The sequence below is a fragment of the Carassius auratus genome, chromosome 7, assembly GCF_003368295.1.
Source record: "Carassius auratus strain Wakin chromosome 7, ASM336829v1, whole genome shotgun sequence".
Classification (NCBI taxonomy): domain Eukaryota; kingdom Metazoa; phylum Chordata; class Actinopteri; order Cypriniformes; family Cyprinidae; genus Carassius; species Carassius auratus.
Genome location: NC_039249.1, coordinates 22,337,938 through 22,362,880, shown reverse-complemented (window position 1 = coordinate 22,362,880; position 24,943 = coordinate 22,337,938). Strand labels below are relative to the sequence as shown.

Sequence of the window (24,943 nt, the reverse complement as noted above, 5' to 3'; positions counted from 1 at the left end):
TATACATTATAATTATGATAAAATAAACAAGACTAGTATAACAAAATTGAAGCTTGGAATTCCTCTTCAGGAACTTGAGCTGTGTCGGAGAACACTTTGGGAACACCTTCACCGTGAATCATGTGTGTAATAAGACCAATGGATGTGCGAGACATCTTAGGCGGGTGATGTCAGAGACCAGAAAGTTTTAAAGCATGTGCAGCAAAACCGGCATTTAGCCTCATGTCTTTCAGCAAGTGCTCTGTGTGTGTCTGTACATATTAGTTTGTGAGTCTTATTAAGGGTTGTTATGTCCCTCCAAACATGTCAAAAACACCTCAAAAGGCTAAGCACAAACTGGGCGAGGGCAGGCAGCATTTCAAGCTGTTTGTGCGCTGTCTGCCTCGGAGCGGAGCATGCAGAGTCACAGTTGGATCTGGGGGAAGGAATGGAGATGAGCGAGTCCCTATCTTCTTCCTCACCCGCCAGATCCAGTACCCATTCTCAGGGATCCGAAGCACGCTCCGACGCTACCCCCCCCCCCCCCCCCCGCCAGGGAGAAGGCTCGATGCTTTACCTCTCTTCCTCCAAGGAGGTAGACGTGGTAGGCGTTGATGAGGATTCACCCCCCTCAGTTACCCCAGTATGAGGAGCTGCTGGAGATTGTAAGATGAACATCGATTGGCCCACGGAGAGATAGATTGAACTGCAGAATAGCAAGTTGGATAAGCACTTTCTGCAAACTAAGCCACCACCTCCACGCTGTAGCCTGCCTTTTTCCCCCAATTTGCACACCGAGGCGTGTAAATCATGGGCAAAGCCCTTCTTGTCCCACCTCTTCATTACCACTTCTGATCATTACGGCAATGTAACGGAGATGAGTGAGCGCGGCTATAAGACTGTCTCAAGGTACGTCATCGTCTTTGAAGGATCCTTCATTGCCCTCAAAGCCACTGCGTACCACCTCCGCGCTGTTGGGCCAGGGGTACTCAGCAGTGGGTGAGGCTGGTGCATGTCTGCACACCATGACAGTGTTACAGGCATACCAAAGTGACCTGCTGAAGGAACTAGTTGAGCATGAGCATGTAAAATCTGAGGATATCAAGGAACTCAGAAGTCCCCCTGATTTCTCTCCGTGCTACTAAAGAGACCGCCCGTGGCATTGGGCGATCTATGGCAGCTATGGTGGCTGCGGGGAGACTTTTGTGGCTGACTCTTTCAGATATGAGGGACAAAGATAGGGTCTGCCTTATGAATGCCCTGCTTGTGTCCTCGGGCCTGTTCGGCAACACCGTTAATTCCATTGTCAACAGGTACAAGGAGGCTCGCAAACAGGTGGCGGCATTCCATCAGTTCCTCCCTCTTCGTTCTCTAGTTCCGGAGGCTGCCGGGCGGGGGCAGCTACCGCCATGTACCAACTCCTCATACAGGGAGACACAAAAACAGATCGTCGCCTCACATGCTCCCCCCGTCTCAGGAACGTGGGTCTAAGCGGAGTTCTGGGTCGGGAAATCCTGCAGGCCCACTTCCCCGCAGAGTGGTCCCATTCCACCCTGAACGTCTACGTGGCGGCCATTGTAGCCTACCATGCCCCTCTTGGTGGCCAGTCAGTGTGCAGACACCCCCTAGTTACACGTTTCTTTCACTGTGCGCTGAGGCTGAGACCTCCGGTACGTTCTTGTGTCCCAACGTGGGACCTGGCTATGGTGTTAGAGGCTCTCTGTAGGCCTCCTGTCAAGCCTATAGAGGAGATCTCAGATCACCATCTCATTATAAAAACTGCTTTCCTGGTGGCGATATCTTCTCTTAAAGGGTTGGTTCACACAAAAATGAAAATTATGTCATTAACAACTCACCCTTATGTCCTTCCAAACCAGTAAGACCTCAATTTATCTTCGGAACACAGTTTAAGATATTTTAGATTTAGTCTGAGAGCTCTCAGTCCCTCCATTGAAACTGTGTGTACGGTATACTGTCCATGTCCAGAAAGGTAATAAAAACATCATCAAAGTAGTTTCTAATGTGCTGATTTGCAGCTGAAGAAAAATGAATGAATAGAAAGCTGAAAAGAACAGCATTTTCTTAAAGGGTTTACATGATGTGAAGTGCTGAATGACTCTTGAGCAGTAAATATCTATGGTATAATGATCAGTGTGACATGAATCTCAGAGATAGATATGGAAGGATGATCATGTTTTGGTGGAACATTATTTGAAACTACAGAAGCTAAATTGATAAGCTCAGGTTGGAATCTGCCAGCGATCTGCACAGAGTTCAGGAATCATACCTCCCTGGGTGTTTGTCATTCCAATGGAACATGCAAAGATGACAGAGAGAGAGAGAGAGAGAGAGAGAGAGAGAGGGGTGGAGGACACAAGAGATAGAACATGGGAACCACCCCATCTGTCCCTAAAGCAGTGCCACTTCCTCTCTCCAGTCATGGTTACCAGCATAGCAACGCTGGTCTCATGACCCCAGCAGGGTCACCATCTGCCTCTAGTGCTGGCACAAAGCCTGGCTAATGGTGAACACTGGTGGAGACGTACGCAAAGGGAGAAAGACTCCCACTGGGACAGAAAAAGGAAAGAAAGAAAAAGATGGAGTGACAGACAAACAGACAGATAGGGAGAGAAAGAGAAAGGGAGACAATCATATGAGGTCTTATTTCTGCCAAAGGCAGACTGCAAATCTCTCTTCCCTTCCTAATATATATATTTTTTTTCTTTTTTGAGCCTGCTTAACAAAAGCAGCCAGATGTGAAAGAAACTGCAAATCCACTGGAGGGCCATAGATGAAACTGAAACATGCAAAGAAGTTTGTCTAGAAAGCATTAACCCTGCATTATGTACCTTAATGTACTGACATTGTGATTATTACAAAATAATAATCCCACAACAAGCAAGACAAAATCAAAGGGATAGTTACCTAAACAAATGAAAATTCTGTCATCTCTTGTTAATGTCGCTTCAAACCTGTAAACATTATTTTTAAGCCTTTATGTATAATGCATTTTAAAGGTAGTCATGATATATATATATATATATATATATATATATATATATATATATATATATATATATATATATATATATATATATATATATATATATATATATATATATCTATCTATCTAGCAACATTTGGTCTGAGGAGGTGATCTCAGCTTGGCCAATTGTTTTAGGAAATGACATACACCCTTCTGTGCATCTAACCCTCATTAGTGGAGGGTGGATGAGAGAACACCTTATCCAAGGTCAGCAACCGCTCCTTAGGGCAACATGTGCAACATCTTTTGCATTGATTATTAGTGCTAAAGTGATTTAATTTTGGGGACGGAGAGGAGGAATTCAGAGGGGAAGGAGGAGGATCTTACTGTGTATAAACTGCAAGAAATAACTGAATCTGCAAAGGTGATAGAAATTCAGTGGCATTTTATTTGATTGTTTGTAAGGTAGGAAAATGAGCCTGTTATTTGACCTCCTCTGCTAATCTGAGTGTAAGTAAATGCAGATAAACAGAAAACATCACAATCACCGGGCTTCTCTCTGTTCTTATCACTGGAAAGCATCCATGTACACACACACAAACACTCTCTTTCACACCAACATGACCTCCGTGGTACTGCAAAAGACAAACCCAGTCAGACAGATTTATGACTAAATGAGAGCATGCAAAATTACAGAAGGATAATGGTAAAATTATGTCCAGCACATAAATTATGTACATAGAAAGAGATTTATGGAGATAAATTGTCACTAACTACTGGATCCATAAGCTGTTGTATAATGTTTTCATAATTATTAAACATTTTCAGAGTTGTACATTTTACTAGATTTACATTTTTGGCAAAAGCTTTTTTCCACTTATTAAAGAAATTATTTTATTCAGCAAGGATGTATTAAATTGATTCAAAAGTGAGAGTAAAGATTTTACATTGTTACAAAATAAATGCTGTTCTTTTCATCTTCTGGTAATGATTTAGTTTAGGGACCGATTCTCACTTAGCATGCCTATTATTGAAATATTGGCTGTTTATTAGGACTTATAAAGCATATATTCTGCATGACCATATGCTGCATCCCTAAACTATACCTAAACTCTACAACTACCCTATAGCCTATTTATATGCAGAAAATTAGGAGTTTATTAAGGCAAAATTTGTAGTTAATGGTTTGTTAATAGTTAGAATTGGACCTTAAAATAAAGTGTGACCCAACTTTCTATTCATTAAAGAATCTTGAAATAAATGTATCATCATTTTAACAAAAATATTACTCAGAACAACCACTTTCATATTGATAATAATAAGAAATGTATCTTGAACAGCAAATCAGCATATTAGAATGATTTCTGATGGATCATGTGACACTGAAGAACGGACGAAAGTCTGCAGAAGATCCAGCTTTACCATCACTTATTATAAATTATACATTTTTAAAAATATTAAAATAGAAAACAGTTATTTTAAATGTTAATAATAGTTCATATTACTGTTTAACTGTATTTCTGATCAAATAAATGCAGCCCTGGTCAGCATAAGAGACTTGTTTTCAAACTTTGGTATGTGTGAGTAGCCTATATATACTCCTTTTATTTGATTTGATTTTAAAAAGCAGCCAATCTGTAGGAAGAAATTTTGCCCCAGCAATTGTAAGTTTAGATATAATTTACAACTCAATCATCCCAAGTAGCGACCCACATACTCAAACCCTCCCTAATGTTTTGTTACGTCATATGATGAATCATAAACACATGTCAATTCCTACAATACCCCCCCACCCATTGAAGCCATGTGCACTCTTGTGACTCGTCTCAGCGAGTCAAAGCATGAAGACCTTTGTGTGGCGGTGTGCACCACAGGCTGTAGGATCGTGGCACTGTGACACTAAAATGCTCATGGGGGCCCTGTGTGTCTAAGAATAGCTCTGTGGATGAGGAGGGGAAGAGTGCTCCGATTAGCTGCCGTCTGAGAATCACAAGGTTTAAGAGGGCACGCCTGCGCGGTACAGGGCATTATCCCAAATATCAGCTCTGTCTTCCCCCTCAAGCTCAAATACCTCAATGACATTTTAATAAGTGGTCAGCTGAGATAAGGCCACTGAGGCAGTAATGACTGATAATAGCTGACCAGAGGCTGGATGTTGTACGCCGGGGTAAAAGCCCGTGGCGGAGTCTGGGCCGCTGGTAAGAAGCCATCACACACACACATATGTGCGCACAAAGGCGTGCGGGAGCAAGATGCTCGCACACACACTCAGCAGGGGTTCCTCTGGCTTCAGCCAAGCAAAGATCTCTTTCATCCCGAGCATCAAAGCGGCAGGCGAATATGGAGAGTATTAAATGTCCTTATGAGGAGTGACACACAGCGAAGCAGCATTCACTTTGACATTGAGTCCTCCGCTACTATACACCATGACTAAATGGCTTATGTCCTAAACTTGTGGCCTCATATGATCCTAAACATTACAGCAGCAAAGAAAATGACAGCGTTCATTTCAACGCATGTCCTTATACATCACCAGGGGCCTCCGAGCCTTTTGTCATATCGTGTTGCCAGCTAACAAAGTCACTAACTTTGCCGGGCCGTCTGAAAGAAACCCGATATGGCACATTGATATTATTTTCACAAAGTGAAACGGAAATATTAGTGCTCAGAGTTGTTAAATGTATTGTTATGGAGGCAAATGTATTGTGTGAATTTTACAATGTTGATGCAAAACCAGAAATTTTGTCATCATTTACTGTCATTTTTCGTCATTCCAAACCTGTATAACTTTTATTCTTTTGCAGAACATAATAGTATTTTAAATCATATTGGTCACACTTTATTTTAGGGTCCAATTCTCACTATTAACTAACCATTAACTATGACTATTGCCTCAATTAACTCCTTATTTGCTGCTTATCAATAGTTTATAATGTAATTGTTAAGTTTAGGGTATTATGTAGGATTATGGATGTCATGCATTATATGTACTTTATAAGCACTAATAAACAGCCAATATGTAAATAATAGACATGCTAATAAGCAATTAGTTATTGGTGTGAATTGGACCCTATACTAAAGTGTTACCATATATATATATATATATATATATATATATATATATATATATATATATATATATATATATATATATATATATATTTATATATTTATATATTTATATAAATATAAAATTAAGAATTGTTTTTGAAATATATTCTTGCATTTGTTCATTTAGAAGACACCTTTATCCAAAGTAGCGCAAAGAATTATTCATTAGGCAATTACTGATGCAAGCAATACAAGTTTCAAACACTGTCCAAAACAGTACAAGTTTAGGATATAAGAAATAGTGAAGAGAAAGCATTTAAAAATAATAATTATTTTATTTTATTTTATTTATTTATTGAAGTCAGCAGGATGCAGTAAGGTGCAATGAGTTTAAGCCATTTCTTTAATATTGTCTTGGATTCGTCTTGCAGGAGACAGGTCAGGTTTAGAACACTAGGAGAATGAGTAAATGATGACAGAATTTTTGCATCAGCTATCCATAATGTCCCAAAAAAAAAAGCTGTCAACTGCTGCTAACAGGAATTTTTCAGATTAGTTGTCAAGTTCACCATGTGCAGTGTTCTGTTACAAACTTCTACAGAGAGCCTTGCTGGGCTTTTGGTCTGACAGCAAATGAGAGAATCATCTGGGATGTGTTCTTTCTTGCTGTGCAACTCTCCCTCTCTCTCTGTCTGCCTTTCACTGCTTGGCTGACTCTCGCTCCATGTCCCTCGTTAGCTCTAACACACTGTAACGAAACACAATTACTGTTAAGGGGGGAAGAAAAGGGGCCATGACGGGCAAGATAAAGAAACTTGTGCTGGCAAGCCGCGCTGAAGAGGCATTAGTGAGCCAATGTTTCTGTCCCATTCAGCACGCCTCACACTCCAAATCACACAGGCATACTCTCATCACACACACTAGACTCGGTTCTAACAGGCAAACCCCGAGTCTGTGTGTGGGAAATATTTCATATATTTAACTGCTGAATCAAAAATACCATCATGAACATGGTGATACTCAAAAATAAATAGCTTAGTAGTATGTTCAGCTCTAAGGAAAATTTGTATATAATGCAGTCACATATAGCATTTCTGTAAAATGACCAGCATGAAGATTATTGCTCTGGAAGACAAGAGTGTTTCCAACAAAAGTCACTGTTGCACTATTTAGCTCAGAAGCCCATTACGACTAGGACCGCTTGTCAATCAGGCTATTGTTGGCGTGTGTAGAGCCGCAGACAATGGCTCTTTGTCTCTGCACCAGTGTAGACGGCCAGGCTTGGCCTCCGCCACTAGAAGTCCTTCTCTGTTTACTGAGAATAAATCAATCTTTTCAGCTCAGGTCTCCTTTGGTAAACCTCACACCACAGCCCTACAAGACTGCAACAGCAGATACGTGCGAGTACAAATGGGCACTTTCAGACACACCTGCGTTTGCTTTGATTTCATCTTTATACCGGTGTCGCTCTGGACAGGAGTTTATTTTCTTTGATCCAGGCAGCTGCGAAAGACACCTTTGTATTTGAAAAAAAAAAAAAAAAACCCATCTATGACTACTTTCTACATTCAGAACACTTTAAGAGTCTTCAAATCACAAATTCATTAGTTACCACACCTTACTGTGCCACAACCAATCCTAAATGTAATATTTAGTAGTAAGAGTGTGTATCAGTGTGTGTTTAAAGAGCGCGGCGGTCTCAGAGAGATGTTTCTGTGGCATTGTTCTTTCCCCACCCCCAACGCAGCCCAACTGTTTCAGCTGCAGGCACGAGGAGGCTTTTGTGCCTCTCCCACCTCTAGAGTTAACAGCCTGGGTCAAAGGTAGGAGCAGGACAAATGTCCTTAGGGAGAGGAGAGGAGAGAAGCAGACAGGAGCGAAGAGGAGAAGAGATTGAGTAAGAGGAGAAAAGATGAGCAGAGAGGAGAAGAGACATCATGGTTCTGGTCTGTTTGAATCCCCACCCTGCTCTGCTGGACATAAACAAATAAACATGTACTCACACCCACATTGAGCAGGAGAAGAAAGAGAGAGAGGGAGGGAGAGAACAGCCAGCTGTTGCCATTGCATCTCAGTGTGAAGGCGAATGAAAGCTCATTAAACTTCAAAGATCAAATGAAAGCGTGTAGTGACAAGGCTCCTTTGTAGAGGAGATGCAATATGTCTCTTAAGAATGTGGATTTAGAAAGGAATCCTACTTATGATACCGACCTAATTAAAATTCAAATCTCTTTTAAGTTGCTTTGGTGGAATCCACCTACATTTTTCCAGATGATTACATTAATCTCAGCGTATAAGCAACATGTAATTGTATCAATTCTGAGTCTGAGTTTAATATTCTAGCTACTTCAGCTACCGCTTCAGCTCCATCAAGGTCAATGTAAATATGCAAGAATGTGCAAAGATTGAAAACCAATCTTGGACTACAATAGCACCCTGATTTTTTCCCTCAGTTTCTTCCCACGCCACCCTGTATGATATAATACACATTTAAACCAGCAATAGTATGATTTTGCCACTGTACACTCAGAGAAACTCATGCTTTGAAGTGCCATAGAAGGCTATGGGCTACAAAACTCCACTGCCCTCTTGTGGTTTCTCAAAATAAATGGAAAAAACCCTGAACATCTTTGTATTTTCTATAATCAGGTAATAGAGGCCCTAAGGTTAGACACTCTAGAGTGGAGGATCCCATCGCAAATGGAAAGGGGCTCTCTGGATAATCTAATGGGCTGTATACCCCCAACAGAGACATGGTTCATTAGATTATTCAGAGACGGGATTGCTGCATTGCCCGTGTAAGTAAATGGTTTGCATTATACACAGGCCCTGCGCTGTTCCACACGCTGAACAGCTAATGGGCCAAAGAGATTCTGATAATGACCTCCTCTCAGGCAAAACACAGCCTGCAACATAACCACACTTCATGGGAATGCTTTGGGGCCCAGAAACATACACCGTGCACTTCTCCCAGCCACGTTTTCACTTGAGGTGGGTGGGCTTGGAAAGCTGAGATGTGTTCCAGCAGAGATGGCGCAGATGTGTTAAAAGATTTGAGCTGAGAATCCAGTGACTGCAGAGATTAGCAGGATGATTAGACCCCATTTGCATTTACAGAGGCAATATTGTGAGTGTGGACTGCAGGGGTGTGCTAACTCTGACACCATCAAGCTAACGCTTTTTTAATTGCCTATCCTCTAGATATTGCATGACATGCCATCCAGGAGAGTTCTGAAATGTTGTAAGTAGCGAAACTTTCTGAAACTTGAATAATTGACTCTCTGCTGTCTACGGTTTGGCAAATGGACTCGGTTTAAATTATGCTAAAAATGGTACGTTTTTACTCACTGAGACACATGGGTGACTGGAACGAGCGATATCTCTCGTTCCAGCTCGGATTCCATATCATCTGCAATGCTGCTGCTCCTCTGGAGCGTGGGCCGAGGCTGCACTTCCAAAATCCCAGGCTTTCTCCCTAAAGACACACAAAACACACACATCATTTCAGACTGAGATGTCTTTGCATTTCTCCATTTCAACAAGCCAATAAAGTTTTGATACCCACCTGGTGGTGTAGAGAACTGGAAAGAGGATAGAGAGTTCCAGGATGGCACCCGCTCTGTGAGGAGAGAGATCAAGCTCAATGCTTTTAAAAATGGTATGAACATGGATATGAAGCTTTACCTACAAAAAATGGCATGTGGGGAAAATATTTATTTGATCCCCTGCTGATTTTGTAAGTTTGCCCACTTACAAAGAAATGAAGGATCTGTCATTGTTATGGTAGGGTTATTTTAAACGGACAGAGACAGAATACCACCAATTTGAATTAAATTTGATCCCCAAGCAAAACATGACTTAGAACTTGGTACAGAAACCCTTGTTGGCAAGCACAGAGTTAAGACATTTTTTTGTAGTTGGTCAAAAGGTTTGCACACATCTCAGGAGGGATTTTGGTCCACTTCTCTTTACAGATCATCTCTAAACCCTCAAGGTGTCTTGGCTGTCGTTTGGTGACTCTATGTTTCAGCTCCCTACACAAATTTTATATAGGACTGAGGTCTGGAGACTGGCTAGGCCCCTCCTGACCTTAATGTGCTTCTTCTTGAGCAACTCCTTTGTTGCCTTGGAGGTATGTTTTGGGTCATTGTCATGCTGGACCCATCCATAACCCATCTTCAGTGTTCAGGCTGAGGGAAGGAGGTTATCGTCCAAGATTTTACTGTGCATGGCCCAATCCATTTGCACCTCAATGCACTTAAGCTGTCCCGTACCCTTAGCACCTACAGTTGGCTTCTTCACACCAAGCTTCTTGCTGATGTATTGTAGCCCATTCAAGCCTTGTGCAGATTTACAACCTTGTCTCTGACATCCTTTGACAGCTCTTTGGTATTGTCCATGATGGTGGAAATGGTTGGAATGGAAGATACAGATTGTGTGGACAGATGTCTTATACAACTAATGAGCTGACATCAGGAATAACTTCTTAAAGTGGCAGGACTAATCTGTGTTTCACATGGGCACATAACCAATCTGTGGGAGCCAGAATTCTTGCTGGTTGGTAGGGGATCAAATACTTATTTCACTCACTGAAATGCAAATAAATCTCTAACAATTATATATTTTTTTTTTCTGGATTTTTTGGCTGGTATTTTTGGTATTCTGTCTCTATCCATTAAAATAAACCTACCATAAAAATGACAGACCCTTAGTTTCTTTGTAATTGGGCAAACTTAAAAAAAAAAAAAAAAAAAAAAAATAGAAGGAGATCAAATACATATTTTCCTCACTGTATTTGTCTGTGGAAAAAAAAAGAAATAAAAACAGCCATAGAAGGAATGGTAGTTATCAAGTGAATACAGACACATAGACACTAACTGGAGCTCACCACATCTTCTGTGTGTGTTAGCCCCTTCTGTGAGAATGGAGAGGGGAAATCAAGGATATCAGAAGGAGAGATGCTTCAAGAGCATGAAAGGTAAAAAACAAAAGAGCGAGAGAAATGGATAGCAGTATCTTAATTGCTGGCAATACCTGACTGTTGTATACTGCACACTGTATCTGGTCCACCATCCTTCCCATCATCTAAAGAGTCATACGTTATGGAAGGTATGGTGGGAGAACTCAGTCCATCATCCCTGTCATTGCTCTTCATTTTCTTCCTCATCTTCACCTGGCCAAAGAAAAAAATGTCAAAGATTTTTTTTTTTTTTTTAATCTAAGAACTTTAGAGGTACTACTTATTCTTTGCTGGTACTCAGGTTTAAAACCAGACATAGACTATTTTATAATTATTTCATCACATATCTGGCTCTCACAAGCATAGTTAAACACACACAGTTGAAGTTGAAGTATTAAAATGGTTAAAAAAACAAACAAAAAAACCCAATAAATTATAGCTAATATTTCTTAACAAAAATACTAAAATAAACTAAAATGAAAACAAAAATAAAAATAAAAAATAAAGCCAATTCCAAAGATTAATAAATTTGACCCTGGACCACAAAACCAGTCATAAGGCTATTATATATATATATATATATATATATATATATATATATATATATATATATATATATAACACACTGCAACACACTGCAACATAAGAAAACACATGCAAATTGAAAAAAACATCAGCAAATGAGGCACCTATGTGCTAAGCAAATATGACCAGCACCTGTGTGTGTGTGTGTGTGTGTGTGTGTGTGTGTGTGTGTGTGTGTGTGTGTGTGTGTGTGTGTGTGTGTATATATATATATACAGGTGCTGGTCATATAATTAGAATGTCATCAAAAAGATGATTTATTTCATTAATTCCATTCAAAAAGTTAAACTTGTATATTATATTTATTCATTACACACAGACTGATATATTTCAAATGTTTATTTCTTTTAATTTTGATGATTATAACTGAAAACTAAGAAAAATCCAGAATTCAGTATCTTAGAAAATTAGAATATTACTTAAGACCAATACAAAGAAAGGATTTTTAGAAATCTTGGCCAACTGACAAGTATGAACATGAAAAGTATGAGCATGTACAGCACTCCATACTTAGTTGGGGCTCCTTTTGCCTGAATTACTGCACCAATTACTGCACCAATGTTGCCAATAGTGGCCTTCAGCTCTTCTGCATTCTTGGGTCTGGCATATCGCATCTTCCTCTTCACAAAATATCAGGCGAGTTTGCTGGCCAATTAAGGACAGGGATACCATGGTCCTTAAACCAGGGACTGGTAGCTTTGGCACTGTGTGCAAGTGCCAAGTCCTGTTGGATAATTAAATCTGCATCTCCAAGTTGGTCAGCAGCAGGAAGCATGAAGTGCTCTAAAACTTCCTGGTATATGGCTGTGTTGACCTTCGACCTCAGAAAACACAGTGGACCAACACCAGCAGATGACATGGCACCCCCAACCATCACTGACTGTGGAAACTTTAAACTGGACCTCAAGCAATGTGGATTGTGTGCCTCTCCTCTCTTCCTCCAGACTCTGGGACCCTGATTTCCAAAGAAAATGCTAAATTTAATTTCATCAGAGAACATAACTTTGGACAACTCAGCAACAGTCCAGTCCTTTTTGAAGTGAGACACTTCTGACGTTGTCTGTTGATCAAGAGTGGCTTGACACAAGGAATGCGACAGCTGAAACCCATGTTTTGCATATGTCTGTGTGTAGTGGTTCTTGAAGCACTGACTCCAGCTGCAGTCCACTCTTTGTGAATCTCCCCCACATTTTTGAATGGGTTTTGTTTCACAGTCCTCTCCTGGGTGCGGTTATCCCTATTGCTTGTACACTTTTTTTCTACCACATCTTTTCCTTCCCTTTTCCTTTCCCCCTCTCTATTAATGTGCTTGGACACAGAGCTCTGTGAACAGCCAGCCTCTTTTCCAATGACCTTTTGTGTCTTGCCCTCCTTGTGCAAGGTGTCAATGGTCGTCTTTTGGACAACTGTCAAGTCAGCAGTCTTCCCCGTGATTGTGTAGCCTACAGAACTAGACTGAGAGACCGTTTAAAGGCCTTTGCAGGTGTTTTGAGTTAACTAGCTGATCAGAGTGTGGCACCAGGTGTCTTCAGTATTGAACCTTTTCACAATGTTCTAATTTTCTGAGATACTGAATTTGAGATATTCCTTAGTTGCCAGTTATAATAATCAAAATTAAAAGAACTTAACATTTTAAATATATTAGTCTGTGCGTAATGAATGAATATAATATACAAGTTTCACTTTTTGAGTGGAATAAGTGAAACAAATAAACTTTTTGATGATATTCTAATTAACCAGCATCTGTATATTTCTGAATAAATAAGTTTTCCAGTGATATATGGTCTGTGGATAGGACAATATGTGGCTGAGATTTGAAAATCTGAAATCTGAGGGTGCAATAAATAAATAAATAAATCAAAATATGAATAAAATCATCTTTAAAGTTGCACTTAATGCATATTACTAATCAAAAATTTAGGTTTTATATATTTACAGTAGGAAATTTACAAATATCTTCATGGAACGATGTTTACTTAATATCCTAATGCAGTGGTTTTCAACCTGTGGTCCGCGGCCCACTATTGCAGGTGGGCCGCCAATTATTTTCTGTTCATTTCCAGTCCATTCTAGGGCTGTGCGATTAAAAGAAAACGTCCTAAAATCACGATTTGAGCGTGCGCGATTTCTAAATCGCTTTATACCACAATTTTCCCTGACCTCCCGTATCCGATCCCATCAGAATGCATTGTGCCTAGCGCGAGAACAGAGACTGGGCATATGCCTAACTCCAGGTTCACACACTGTCTGTGATGCGCCTTTTTTTTCTGAGCCAGTGTTGACGGATCAGAGCGCTCTCACTGCGGTAAAAGGATAGAAATAAAAACGTGCGATAATTCATGTCTAACACATGAGCATAGAGTGAATTTGTTAGTGAACAGGATGCAGTTTAAGTGAGAGGAGACACGTTTTAAGTGTGCACACTCTCTCCTCGCAAAGCAGTGTGTATCTGAGCAAGCACGACTGGTTTTGTGACAGAGCAAAGGAAATCTGCTGCGAACAGATAGATTCGCACTTGTGCATTATTTTAATGTGCTTTCGCGTTATATTTATGCGCTCTCACTGCTGACCGCATACACTGCAAACACCTGAGGCACCGCTACAATTAATGAGCTCTATGAAGAATGCATGGCAAAAAATAAAAAAAAGTCCCTGTATACAGGATTTTTTTTTTTGCCACATGTCTATACATTTTTTTACATCTTCACTATAGTGATAATTTTGACTTATGTCTGTTCTAGAGATGACTTTTTGATAAAGCTCTGATTGGTTTTCTTTTGGAAATATGTTTCAAATTAATCCTGAATGCATTTATGACTGTAAAAGCATATCGATGTGTGTCACAATTGCAAAATTGATAAAAAAAATCGCGATAGTTTTTTTGTTGTTGTTTGTTTGTCCATATCGCACAGCCCTAGTTTATTCAATAAATACAGTTTAAAATCTAGCTTCGGAGTACTAAGTTATTAACCCAACAATAGCGGGGTCAGTTAATTTTTTTGAAGTGGGCCGCGCAAACATATGTGTTTGGTTGTGTGGGCCGCGAGTTGAAAAAGGTTGGGAACCACTGTCCTAATGATTTCTGGCATAAAATAAAATTTTTTAGTTTTGACCCATACAAAGTATTGTTGGCTATTGCAACAAATATACCTGTGCTACTTATGACTGGTTTTGTGCTCCAGGGTCACTGTATTTTTTATTTATATAAATTATACTATAATACTAATTAGAAAAACAAGAGTAACTACTGCTCTTCTCACACAACATGCAAAGTTTTGTGTTTGTAAATTGCTGTAGTCTGCTCGATCTGTGCATGCATGCTGAAGCAGGTAGGTAGCCTACCTTTAATTTAGGGCTGGACACTGAGCTTCTCATGTTCCTTTTCACAAATAACTTATAGGTGGCAGAATCACGGTTCTCTAAGGCAAAACACCTCCAGGATGCCTTCAGCATGAGAATAGAAGAAACAGATCGACTCTGGAAAGTCTGGCCATCCTCATGACTGACAAATAATAAGCAATATTACACCTATATGCAACAGTAAGGCACACCTGTATCAGACATGCAGCTGCGGGAATTTGCCTGTTGAAATGTTTTTGTCTCTGTTTCTGCTGCACCTTCAGAGCAAAACCGGAGCCTAGGATTCCCTGTGGAGAAATACGATCATTCTTCTTGTACACTGGCCTGCTGTGCGAGGAACAATTGTTCTGGCTATTAATTCTCTGTAACTTACAGCAGGGAGGGCAAAAAAGGAGATGGCAAAGACAGAGAAACATGATGCAATGGTCTTCCCTATCCAAGTCTGGGGGACCTTGTCTCCGTAGCCAATAGTGGTTACTGTCACCTGAGCATATGTACAGAAAAGACATTGACATGCAACGCCCATTACTCAACATGATCCAGTTCATTGATGTATGCCTGATGTATTATCCATGTAATAGCCATTGTGTCTGTGAAAGGTATGGGTGGGGATCTACCTACCACACCCCACCACAGAGCATCTGCATAACTGCTAAACTGTGTGAAACCACTATCATCCACTGCATCCTTCTCTGCCAGATACACGAAGTAGGAAGAGAAGATGAGCCCAAGGAATCCGATATAAAGAGTTGTGATCAGTTCCTAGAAAGAGGAAACACTGTTACCCTCTACAATGTTAAAACTAACAATTCTTCAATTATATTTTGCAGCTTTAGTGATGGGTGGAGATTCAACTTGATTCCAAATTATTTGGGTGTGTAACACTTTCATTATAAAATGCCATCTTTGCTAATGCTGTAAATTTGAGTATAGAGGGTAATGTTTCCTGCATATTCATTCTGAATTATTTATTAAAAGTATCAGCTAAGAGAGTCATTTGTTTCCAGATTCTGCCTTCACTTATATTTTTATTCACTAAAAAATACAGTAAATAATTACCTAAAATAGCAAATTTGTTACAATACAATACACTCATTGCGTAGTAGCCCATATGTTTGTTTTTAGGCAGATCCTGCAAGGACAACTCAATAGAAAGATGTTCATTGGCATTGTTTAGTGGTACACTGTCTTTAATGTATCACATTCATATCATTCAGACTGCAAACTTACACTGACAGTAAAATATGATTCATTAAAGAGTCCCACTGCTGTTGAGAAGTGGTGCAGGAAACACTAATACTGAATTTGGTACTTTATGAAAATATTAATTTAAATCATTAACAACAACATCAACAGAATGCTGTTACATCTACAAGGGACAAATTCTTTAAAAACTATATTTTCAAGCAGCTACTGATAATTGATACAGAGTAAACAGGATTTTATGAATCAGTATTAGGACCGTTCAAATGAAGATCATTAAAATGAATATTTAACCCAGATAATCTCCAGCTGGTTTTCATTTTAAGAGCATAACATTTAACTAATTCCTAAAACACTGGCATATTAATGGACAACTCCTCAGGGTAATGTATCCTTTTTATGGACTAGGAATGCACATTTCCATGAGAATGAACACTGTGAATTGAATATAGTTCTTTTATATTATTATTATTATTATTATTTTTTTTTTATTTTTTTTTTATTATTTTATGTATAACACTGATCATAATAAATGTTAAAGAATACTCATAAAACACTTCTGTGAGGGGATAACTGTACATTTATGATCTTTTTTTCTTCTGACCATACTGCATGTCCCTATATTCCTCTCTTTGAAAAACCATTGACAATTGGATTTTATTTTTATATTTTTCCTTTGCTGTTGAAGAAAATGAGCTTTGGTCTACAGAGTACCTCTACAGAAGTTAATGACATAAAACATTCTTAAACTGACATCTATGGTTCTGTGAAGAACCTTTCACACCATTCCAAACCCAGGAATGTGAAAAACGAAACAAAACAAAATAATTGCTTCACCTGCCGATGAATGAAGACTACTGATCCAAGCAGCCGCCAGGTTCCTCCCTGTCGGTCCACATGCAGCATTCGCAGGATTTGAAGAAAGCGGACTCCTCTTTAAACAACAATGCAAAAGAGTCTGACTCTCATTAATCCTGTGTCACATGGGACAAGACCCTGGACTTGCTATTATAATATTAACCTTACCTGACAGTAGAGGTGGCAAAAACCTGACCTTTAGAGCCAAATGCCAATACAACAATGGAGGCCACTACCACAATCAGGTCTAGAGCAATAAAAACAAATGGACGGGTTGATAACAACAACTAGAAAACTCAACAGGCCATCTTGAAAATGAATTTACATACTCACCAATAACAGAAATGGGCTTTCGGGCAAAGCGAAGCCTGCCCAGAATTCCCACATATTTACTCCGACATCCAGCTGACCACAGACGTACCACATACTCCACACCAAAGAACACTACCAGTACTAATTCCTGCAGAATGAAAGAGACAGACACACTATGCTTACACAAAAGAGCACTGAATGCATATATTAATGATATTATGCACTCATGACGATGATAAATGATTGTAACTGAGACCTAATGTGAGATTTACTATAGAACATAACTATGTAAGTATAAAGAGCTAAGTGATTCGACAATGACAATGTAAAATGCTGTGCTGCAATATAACTCTGTAAGTACAGGGAGGTAATTTATCTGAGCAATGAGATTTCTGCTTTGAGAATGGGTTTAACAAAACAGCTTTATTATGAGGAAAATGTGAATGGCTGTCATTGTAGAGCTCTTTGGCGATCTAGATATTCCTCATGAGGAATAGTATTTTTTAAATATTTATGAGGTATGTCCAGAACAAAATCCTCCACTGTGTGCTGTGAACCTATTGCAACTCAATGCTGAAATCCTATGACCGAGATATAACATCAGCTCAACAGACAAAGAATCCATTGAATTAATCGCATTTGTTGTTTGTACGGGATAAAAGATAATAGCTGAATAGATAATTTGGTCACGCATCATTTGGAACTTAGTTTGCAATTCATAAAGCATATAGTACTAATATACATGGGATGCGTTTAACAGAGGCATATTAAGACTGACACAGGGCTGTGTGAAAACACAGGACGGCTGGTTCATGGTCATGGCCAACAACAGCAGTTGCTCTTGTCTCCTTCTTAAAGAAGAGAAAACAAAGGAAGGCTGAGAGTCTGCTGAGCGCAGGCCCTTTGAGAGCTGCGAGGAACCAGACACGTATGAGTTATGAGGCTGGCCGTGAAGCCCTCTGTCACATAAGCAGTCTGGAGAGCTGGATCCGGGTCTGAGAAGAGGCTAAGAAGGAGCTTGGTCAGCTGCCTAGGGATGGCTGCTGGCACAAAGCCGAGGGTTCGCTTGCCTAGCCTGTCTAAAGCTCCTCCAAAAATGAAATGAAATTGCAGGCACAGCCCTAGCCTGTGGGAACAGACAGAACATGAAGTGTGAAACAACGCACAGTAGCAGAAAAGTGAGTTGAAGCAGCTGAGGTCACAGCAGAGGAGAGCGACTGCAAGCAACTCGACTGAAAGTAGGCCAACTCACTGTTTATCAAGTCAAATGCAAGTTATACTTTTTTAGGAGCATAATAATCATTTCCCACTCCTCAATATTTATTTATTCTATTTATTTATAGAACAAACTGAAAACTGCCAATAGCTAAAATTATAGCGCTTATGTTTTAAAGTTCTAATTTTTGAAATGTTTCAGTCTTTTCTTACTCTCTAATTAGATGTCCGATTAGTAGTTCCCACTCCATGCCGCTGTTACTTGCTATCTAATTAAATCTAGGCCTGTGATCACACTGACCAGCTGGCATTCGAAAGGTCTGGGTGGATGGCCAGTGGGCGACAGAGGCCATGGGATCAGGTGGGGGGTGGGGGTGGGGTGGTTGGTGTAGGGTGAGAGGAAACAGGACCCCAGTTGCAAGGGCCTCTCTCAGTTACCATGACAATGAGTATCCCATCCAAAACGCAGCTGTAATGCGGTCGCCAGGGTGAGCAGAGGAAGGGTTCACTGTAATAACAGCAAGGGCAGCTGACCCTTGTCCTCAATCTTATAAGATTACATTAAATATTAAAAATGGACTTAATATGAGCTCGTGACTTGGCATTGAGTGACTTCTGCTCTGGTCTTTCATGCTCTAGCCAAAGTAAACACTTGAAGTCTGATCATAAATAATACCTGGGTGGCATTGAGTAACCCTTCACACTCTTGAAAAGAAAGACACAAAGTAAATAAACTACTGGTATGTGGCACTTTGTAGACTTTTGGAATTAATGAACTTTTATTGGGAGAGTTCAACCAAAAAAATTTAATTGTGCTATCATTTACTAACCCTCTTGCCATTTCAGATCTGTATGACTTTATTTCTTCCACAGAAAAAACGTGTGACAGAAGAACTTTTATGTTCCTCAAAAGAACTCAAAGTCAGACAGGTCTGGAACAGTATGAGTGTGAGTAAATGATGACACAATTTTCAATTGTGGGTGAAATATTTCACTTTAACTCCTCTGACTGGAAAGTCACACGTTAAAATGTTGTTTGAGAAGATCCACAGATTTATCTGTATTCTTCTTTACATCCTGTCGCACACAACAGAAAGGCATCTGCTACTGTGTTTGGGGAGGGTAACTGACTGGAGGCCGTGACTTATCAGTGTACATGAGATAAAGGTGATTTGTCCTAACACCTCAAACAACACCGGCATTAGAAATGAATATTTACAAACTCCAGGGGGTAGGAAGTCCTTTCACTTCGTAAGAGTGAATATCACTTTAGGCAAATAATCACACCTCATGCCTATTCTCTGTGGAACATCTTTTGGAAAGCTGAAATGCACTGGATAATGTTTATATTCTATGAGTTGAATGAATCACAAAAAGCATAAAAGCTCCTTTGACCCAGGGTTAAAACATTACCGCAAATTGCTCAAATACAGCAATAAATGCTTATTGCACATTCATGGTGATTTTAAATAGGAAACATTTCATCATTATAGGCTTTTGTTCATTTACAGTTTTATTAGCCTTTCATGGGGGGCCTCGGTTAACACAAGGCCCTCACTGACAAAGACAGACATCTGTGTTCTGTCCAATTAAGGAAGGGTTCTATCTGTAGCTGATAATTGCCTGGAAAAGGGGTTAGCAGCACCTCGTGGCAGGACTACTGTGCTCACAACACCTCGAGACAGAGCTTGATGATGTGTTATCACACTTAGCATATGGAGGAAGTCTGATGACAGCTATGACGCTTCATATGGGAAGCATGTGAGATCACAACCCTAGGGTGTGGGATTTCGCAAGGCGCGTGGTGTCAGGACAGTGTAGTGTTCTGCGTGACTTCCAGCACCTGTGTGTGGCGTAACGTCCTGTGTGAATATTGCCACCTACCGCAGTTACACAGGTAATGATCAACCTCCAGAAGAATGAGACACACAATAGTGTTTTTTTCGTCAGTTAGTAAGTGTCAGTGGCATGTGTGTGGTTGTAAGTATAGTGCTAATGTGCAGTAGCTCTCCCTGCTCACGGGGAAACAATGTCAGGATAATGTGGATTAACAGGGCCTATCAAGACTATTAGTGGCTGACACTGGAAAAAAGAATTGAACAATTGATTAATGGTTAATGATTCATCTGTGCTTAGTAAGATTTGCCTGATAAGCGTTAGCTTCATTTACATAAGCACTTACTCAAAGTAAAAAAAAGAGAGATCTGAAACATGATATCTGCTAAACTGGTAGGGTAAATCATGTGTTCTATTAATTTGTTAAAAAATATATATGAAAAATGAAATACAGTGAGCTCATAGATGAGTTTTTCTTTTCCTTTTTTCTTTTTTCATTTCTAAATTAACATTATCATTGTGGGACACTGTCCTCATATCATAATGAAGAAATGTAGAAGAAGAGGATCCTAATTACAAGAACGGTATACCTGTAAAAAATGTTATCAAACATTTTTCGTTTTCAACAAAACTGCTCCACTGCCTATTAATATACAAAATAAACTTTTGGTCACCATATGGTTCAACCTACAAGCATAAAAAGATACACAAAACAGGAAACTATATATATATATATATATATATATATATATATATATATATATATATATATATATATATATATATATATATATATATACAAATTAGCAAGACTTTTCTTAATTTTACCATCAGTTTACCCCCCCCCCAAAAAAAAAATACATATTAATATTAATTTATAAAGTAAAAAATATGCTTTATCAATGAAGTCAGTGTATATATACAAATTTCTAAATTTTTTTTTACAAATCAACATGTCCACTCATGTGTTTCACAATATGAATACAAAGACTTCATTTCAAAGAGTATTTATTTTATTTTACTTTTTGAATCATGAATACTCTTATATGTCTGTGACCCATAAACGTTTTCATGTTGTAAAGAACTTTTGATCATGGCTCAGCGAGAAGTTTGAACGTCATGAAAAGACAAGGGCCAAGTCTGCTTTTGTCCGCCTCAACAGCTGTGAGACGCAATGTAGAGGGCCGTGCCTCATTAAAATAGGGTGTGAACTGGGTGGGGGGTAGGGATGACATGGTGTTTGGGTCTAAATGAAGGTTTCAGCCCTTAAAAAAGGCTTCTACTTCCTGTGAGAACACCCTTCTCCCTCAAGTTACTGTAGTATCCACCCATGTTAAAAGTATACTATTTGATTTTTGATAGTTACCCTTCACACACAATAGACAACAGCTGTTGTAAGCTTGGTTGAGCTCAGAGCTGCTGAAGCCAGATAGCTAATCCAAAAGTGCCTTTTCTGCATCAAGCCCTAGATTGTGGATTTAACTTGTGATGCGAGGCATCAGCTAATGAACACAGCGCATAGATTTAATCCCATTAGCCGGTGGTCGGATTGACCTCTGACATGCAGTCACTAGTTATAATCTCTGTCCCTCCCTTTCTCCTTTTTCTGCCAGCCTTAGACAATTGATTGTCTTTTGTCTCTGTTCTTGGACCTGTAAACAGGCAGTGTAAGCTTGCAAACAGGCATATTGCATGCTGGGGAATATTGACTTATCTAGACATATGGCATTGAGGCTCCGGACCTTTGACACAAACGCTAGCTATTGTTTTTGAATCTGGTATTGATTATGTTCATATTTAACATAGCCTCTGTCAGGAGGAAATGCTTCGACGAGCACAATAATTACTTAACAGACTGTGATCTGAATATTGATCAAAACAAAGCCTCAGATGTGCTAACAAGGCCTGAAGCAATTATTGCTTAGCAGAAACACTGCCATGGATTATTGAACAAAGTAAACAGAATGATTTAAGAGTGCCAGCTCAAGCTGCCATTCTAGACAACAGAACACCTTCATCTTCTGTGAACTGAGCAGCTCCACGGATACTACTTTGTGGTGTCAGTTTCAGTGCTGAGAGTATTACTGGGCCTTAAATACATCAAGGCAGTGGTTCTCCAAATGAAGTTTAAGATAAATGCCCACGTTCTCAAATTGTATTCACTTTTGCACATTTAAATATGCCAAGTACCCAATTTCATATTCCCTTTCTCCTTCTAATTGTGTTGACTGGCCAGTTTTGAAGGCAGAATAAAAAATTATGAGTAAATAAATAACAACTTTTCCTCACAGCATATGACTTCAGAAGACCTGGAATATAGGGCACAGATAGTTTATTATATTTTTTTTACTTTTGGAGCTTGGCAATTGTAATCTTCCCATCTATCATTCTTGTGTTCCACAGATTAAAAAATACCAAACAAACAAACAAAAAAAAATAAGTAAATGATGACAGTTTACATTTTTAGGAGCATTTTGCTTTTAATTTTGCTCTTATGATTATTAGATGGGGGCAAAACTCGCTTTGGTTTCAAGAGGGGGGTGGCAAACAATGTAAATCTACCGCATCAAATGACATGAAAAGTGATGAACTGCTGCCCTCTGCTGGACAACGCCGCTGGAAGCAGACATTCTGGAGAACAAGCTAAACATTGAGCTGCTGCATGCAAATATTAACATAATCAATACCATATTCAAAAGCAATAGCTGCTTTTGGGTCCAAGGCCCAGATCCCAATGCCATATGTCCAGATTAGTTAATGAACCCTATACCCTAGTGTTCCTGTGGCTGAAGTGGTAGAGCATGGCGCTAGCAGCGCAAGGTTGTGGGTTTGATTCCGAGGGAACTCATGTTAGGTAAAAAATGTTAGCCTGAATGTACTGTAAGTCACTTTGGATAAAAGTGTCTGCTAAATGCATTAATTTAATTTTAATTTATGCATTATGCCTTTTTTCTATGTATGCTGCCAAATTTACAGTTCAAGAAACTGGGACATCAGTTATCCAAGGTCACCAGATATTATATATTTTATTAGGCAGCAAAATGATTTAGATTCATTGAACAATATTTAACACACTGTAAGTGTAAAGCATTGAGACTCACCACCCAAAATAGTGTTTTATTAGCCAGTGTCTGATACTCATCAATGGTGGACAGCACACTGAGGATCAGGCAAGAAAGCACAATAAGAAATCTGTAGAGAGCAAGGAAGATATGTCATTTAAAAATGTATAATAATAATAACAATAATGAAACATTTCAGATTTTTCAAAGGACACAAATGAAATGTGTTGAAAATGAAAAATGGAATGTTCCCATAAACAAGAAAATACAGTATATTGTTTAAAACATTTGAAAAATAACTGACATTTTGAATGTTCAGAGAAATGATCAAAACATTCTTAGAACATATTTTTGTCAGCTGGAATCAGCCTGAACATATCCGGAAAAATTTATCTTTTCTCATATTCAGTGACAACATTTTTGAGAGAGAGAAAAAAATAAAGGGTACAGATCGATTTCTAAGCCCCTGTAACAGTACTGTAGGTTTAACACATCAGGGCAAGGTCATTGTGTGCTCTCAGTCTAAACCAAACAAAGGCTTTGTTGTAACTCCTGAGACAAAAGAAAAAGTTCTTCTTTAGTGGAGAAAAGAGAGTTTGCTCACAGAGAACTACTGTATGTGATTATTCTGACAGAATAAATCATACAAATAACATGATTTCTCATGTGCTTTAAACTTATTGACCAGTCAGTCTAACAGCATATGAAGGAGTTTTTTGTATATAAAGATGTTATTGATTAATTGGGAACAAATGTTATATTTTAATTAAAAATGTATGTTGTATAATCTAATTTAAATCTAATTGTATAATCAAATCTAATAAGAAGCAACAGCACAATATTCAGTACATTCTTTGTTAATTTGTAAATACTATTTCTCAGTGTTTGTTTTTTGGAGTGATGCTTAACACATTAGAACAGCTCTATCAGCTCAATAATTAATCAGTCTGACTGCATTAATAATAAAAACAAAACACCAAAATGTATGAAACCCAGCTGCCACAGACAAACAGTGCCCAGCTGTTGCCTGTCATCACAAATTCAGAGGGAAGGGCCAGAAATGTAAGTAAACATACAATCATAACCTTGGGGTAAGATGGCTGCCTGACAAATATCTATCTGATTATGTAATCGTTATTGCTGAATGACCTTGAACCTGCCGCAAACAGACTGTGAGAGAAGTTAAATGTCAATAAACATGCCATAGGCTACCGTGCAATGAAACAAATAACTGATCTACCAGTCCAAATGCGATCAGTCAGGGATGATAAAAACTATTATGTTGCTAACAGCAATTAAAGGTAAAATCAACAGAAAATAATCAGAGCAATGAGAAATAGTATTTTGTCGAGTGGAGCTAAACAGAATCACTGAAGCAGAATCACAGCCACTGAAATTTGTAGTTTTTAACAGAGTGAAAAGGAAAGTCTGGGGAAATGCAACGCACAGAATCAATTGATGAACCAAAACTGGGTACATAATTGTCTGAAAACTAGTATTCATCAAATCTATCAGATTCAAATTCCAATTCAATTA

At 39.0% G+C, this 24,943-nt stretch overlaps 1 protein-coding gene across 2 annotated transcripts in view; it reads right to left on the bottom strand.

The window, feature by feature from the left end:
- The window catches only part of kcnq1.1 (potassium voltage-gated channel, KQT-like subfamily, member 1.1), a 37,532-nt gene that overhangs the window by 7,759 nt on the left and 4,830 nt on the right, over positions 1-24,943 (bottom strand). Inside the window, exons 2-13 of one of the 2 annotated variants that reach the window (XM_026267944.1) lie at positions 23,447-23,537; positions 17,316-17,442; positions 17,151-17,229; positions 16,962-17,058; positions 15,543-15,683; positions 15,295-15,405; positions 15,113-15,208; positions 14,904-15,005; positions 11,051-11,189; positions 10,905-10,931; positions 9,582-9,635; positions 9,365-9,491 (exon numbers count right to left, since the gene is read on the bottom strand). In XM_026267944.1, the coding sequence (XP_026123729.1) occupies positions 9,365-9,491; positions 9,582-9,635; positions 10,905-10,931; positions 11,051-11,189; positions 14,904-15,005; positions 15,113-15,208; positions 15,295-15,405; positions 15,543-15,683; positions 16,962-17,058; positions 17,151-17,229; positions 17,316-17,442; positions 23,447-23,537 (1,191 nt within the window). The remainder of the gene's footprint in view (positions 1-9,364; positions 9,492-9,581; positions 9,636-10,904; positions 10,932-11,050; positions 11,190-14,903; positions 15,006-15,112; positions 15,209-15,294; positions 15,406-15,542; positions 15,684-16,961; positions 17,059-17,150; positions 17,230-17,315; positions 17,443-23,446; positions 23,538-24,943) is intronic. The other variant, XM_026267945.1, reaches the window with a different exon arrangement.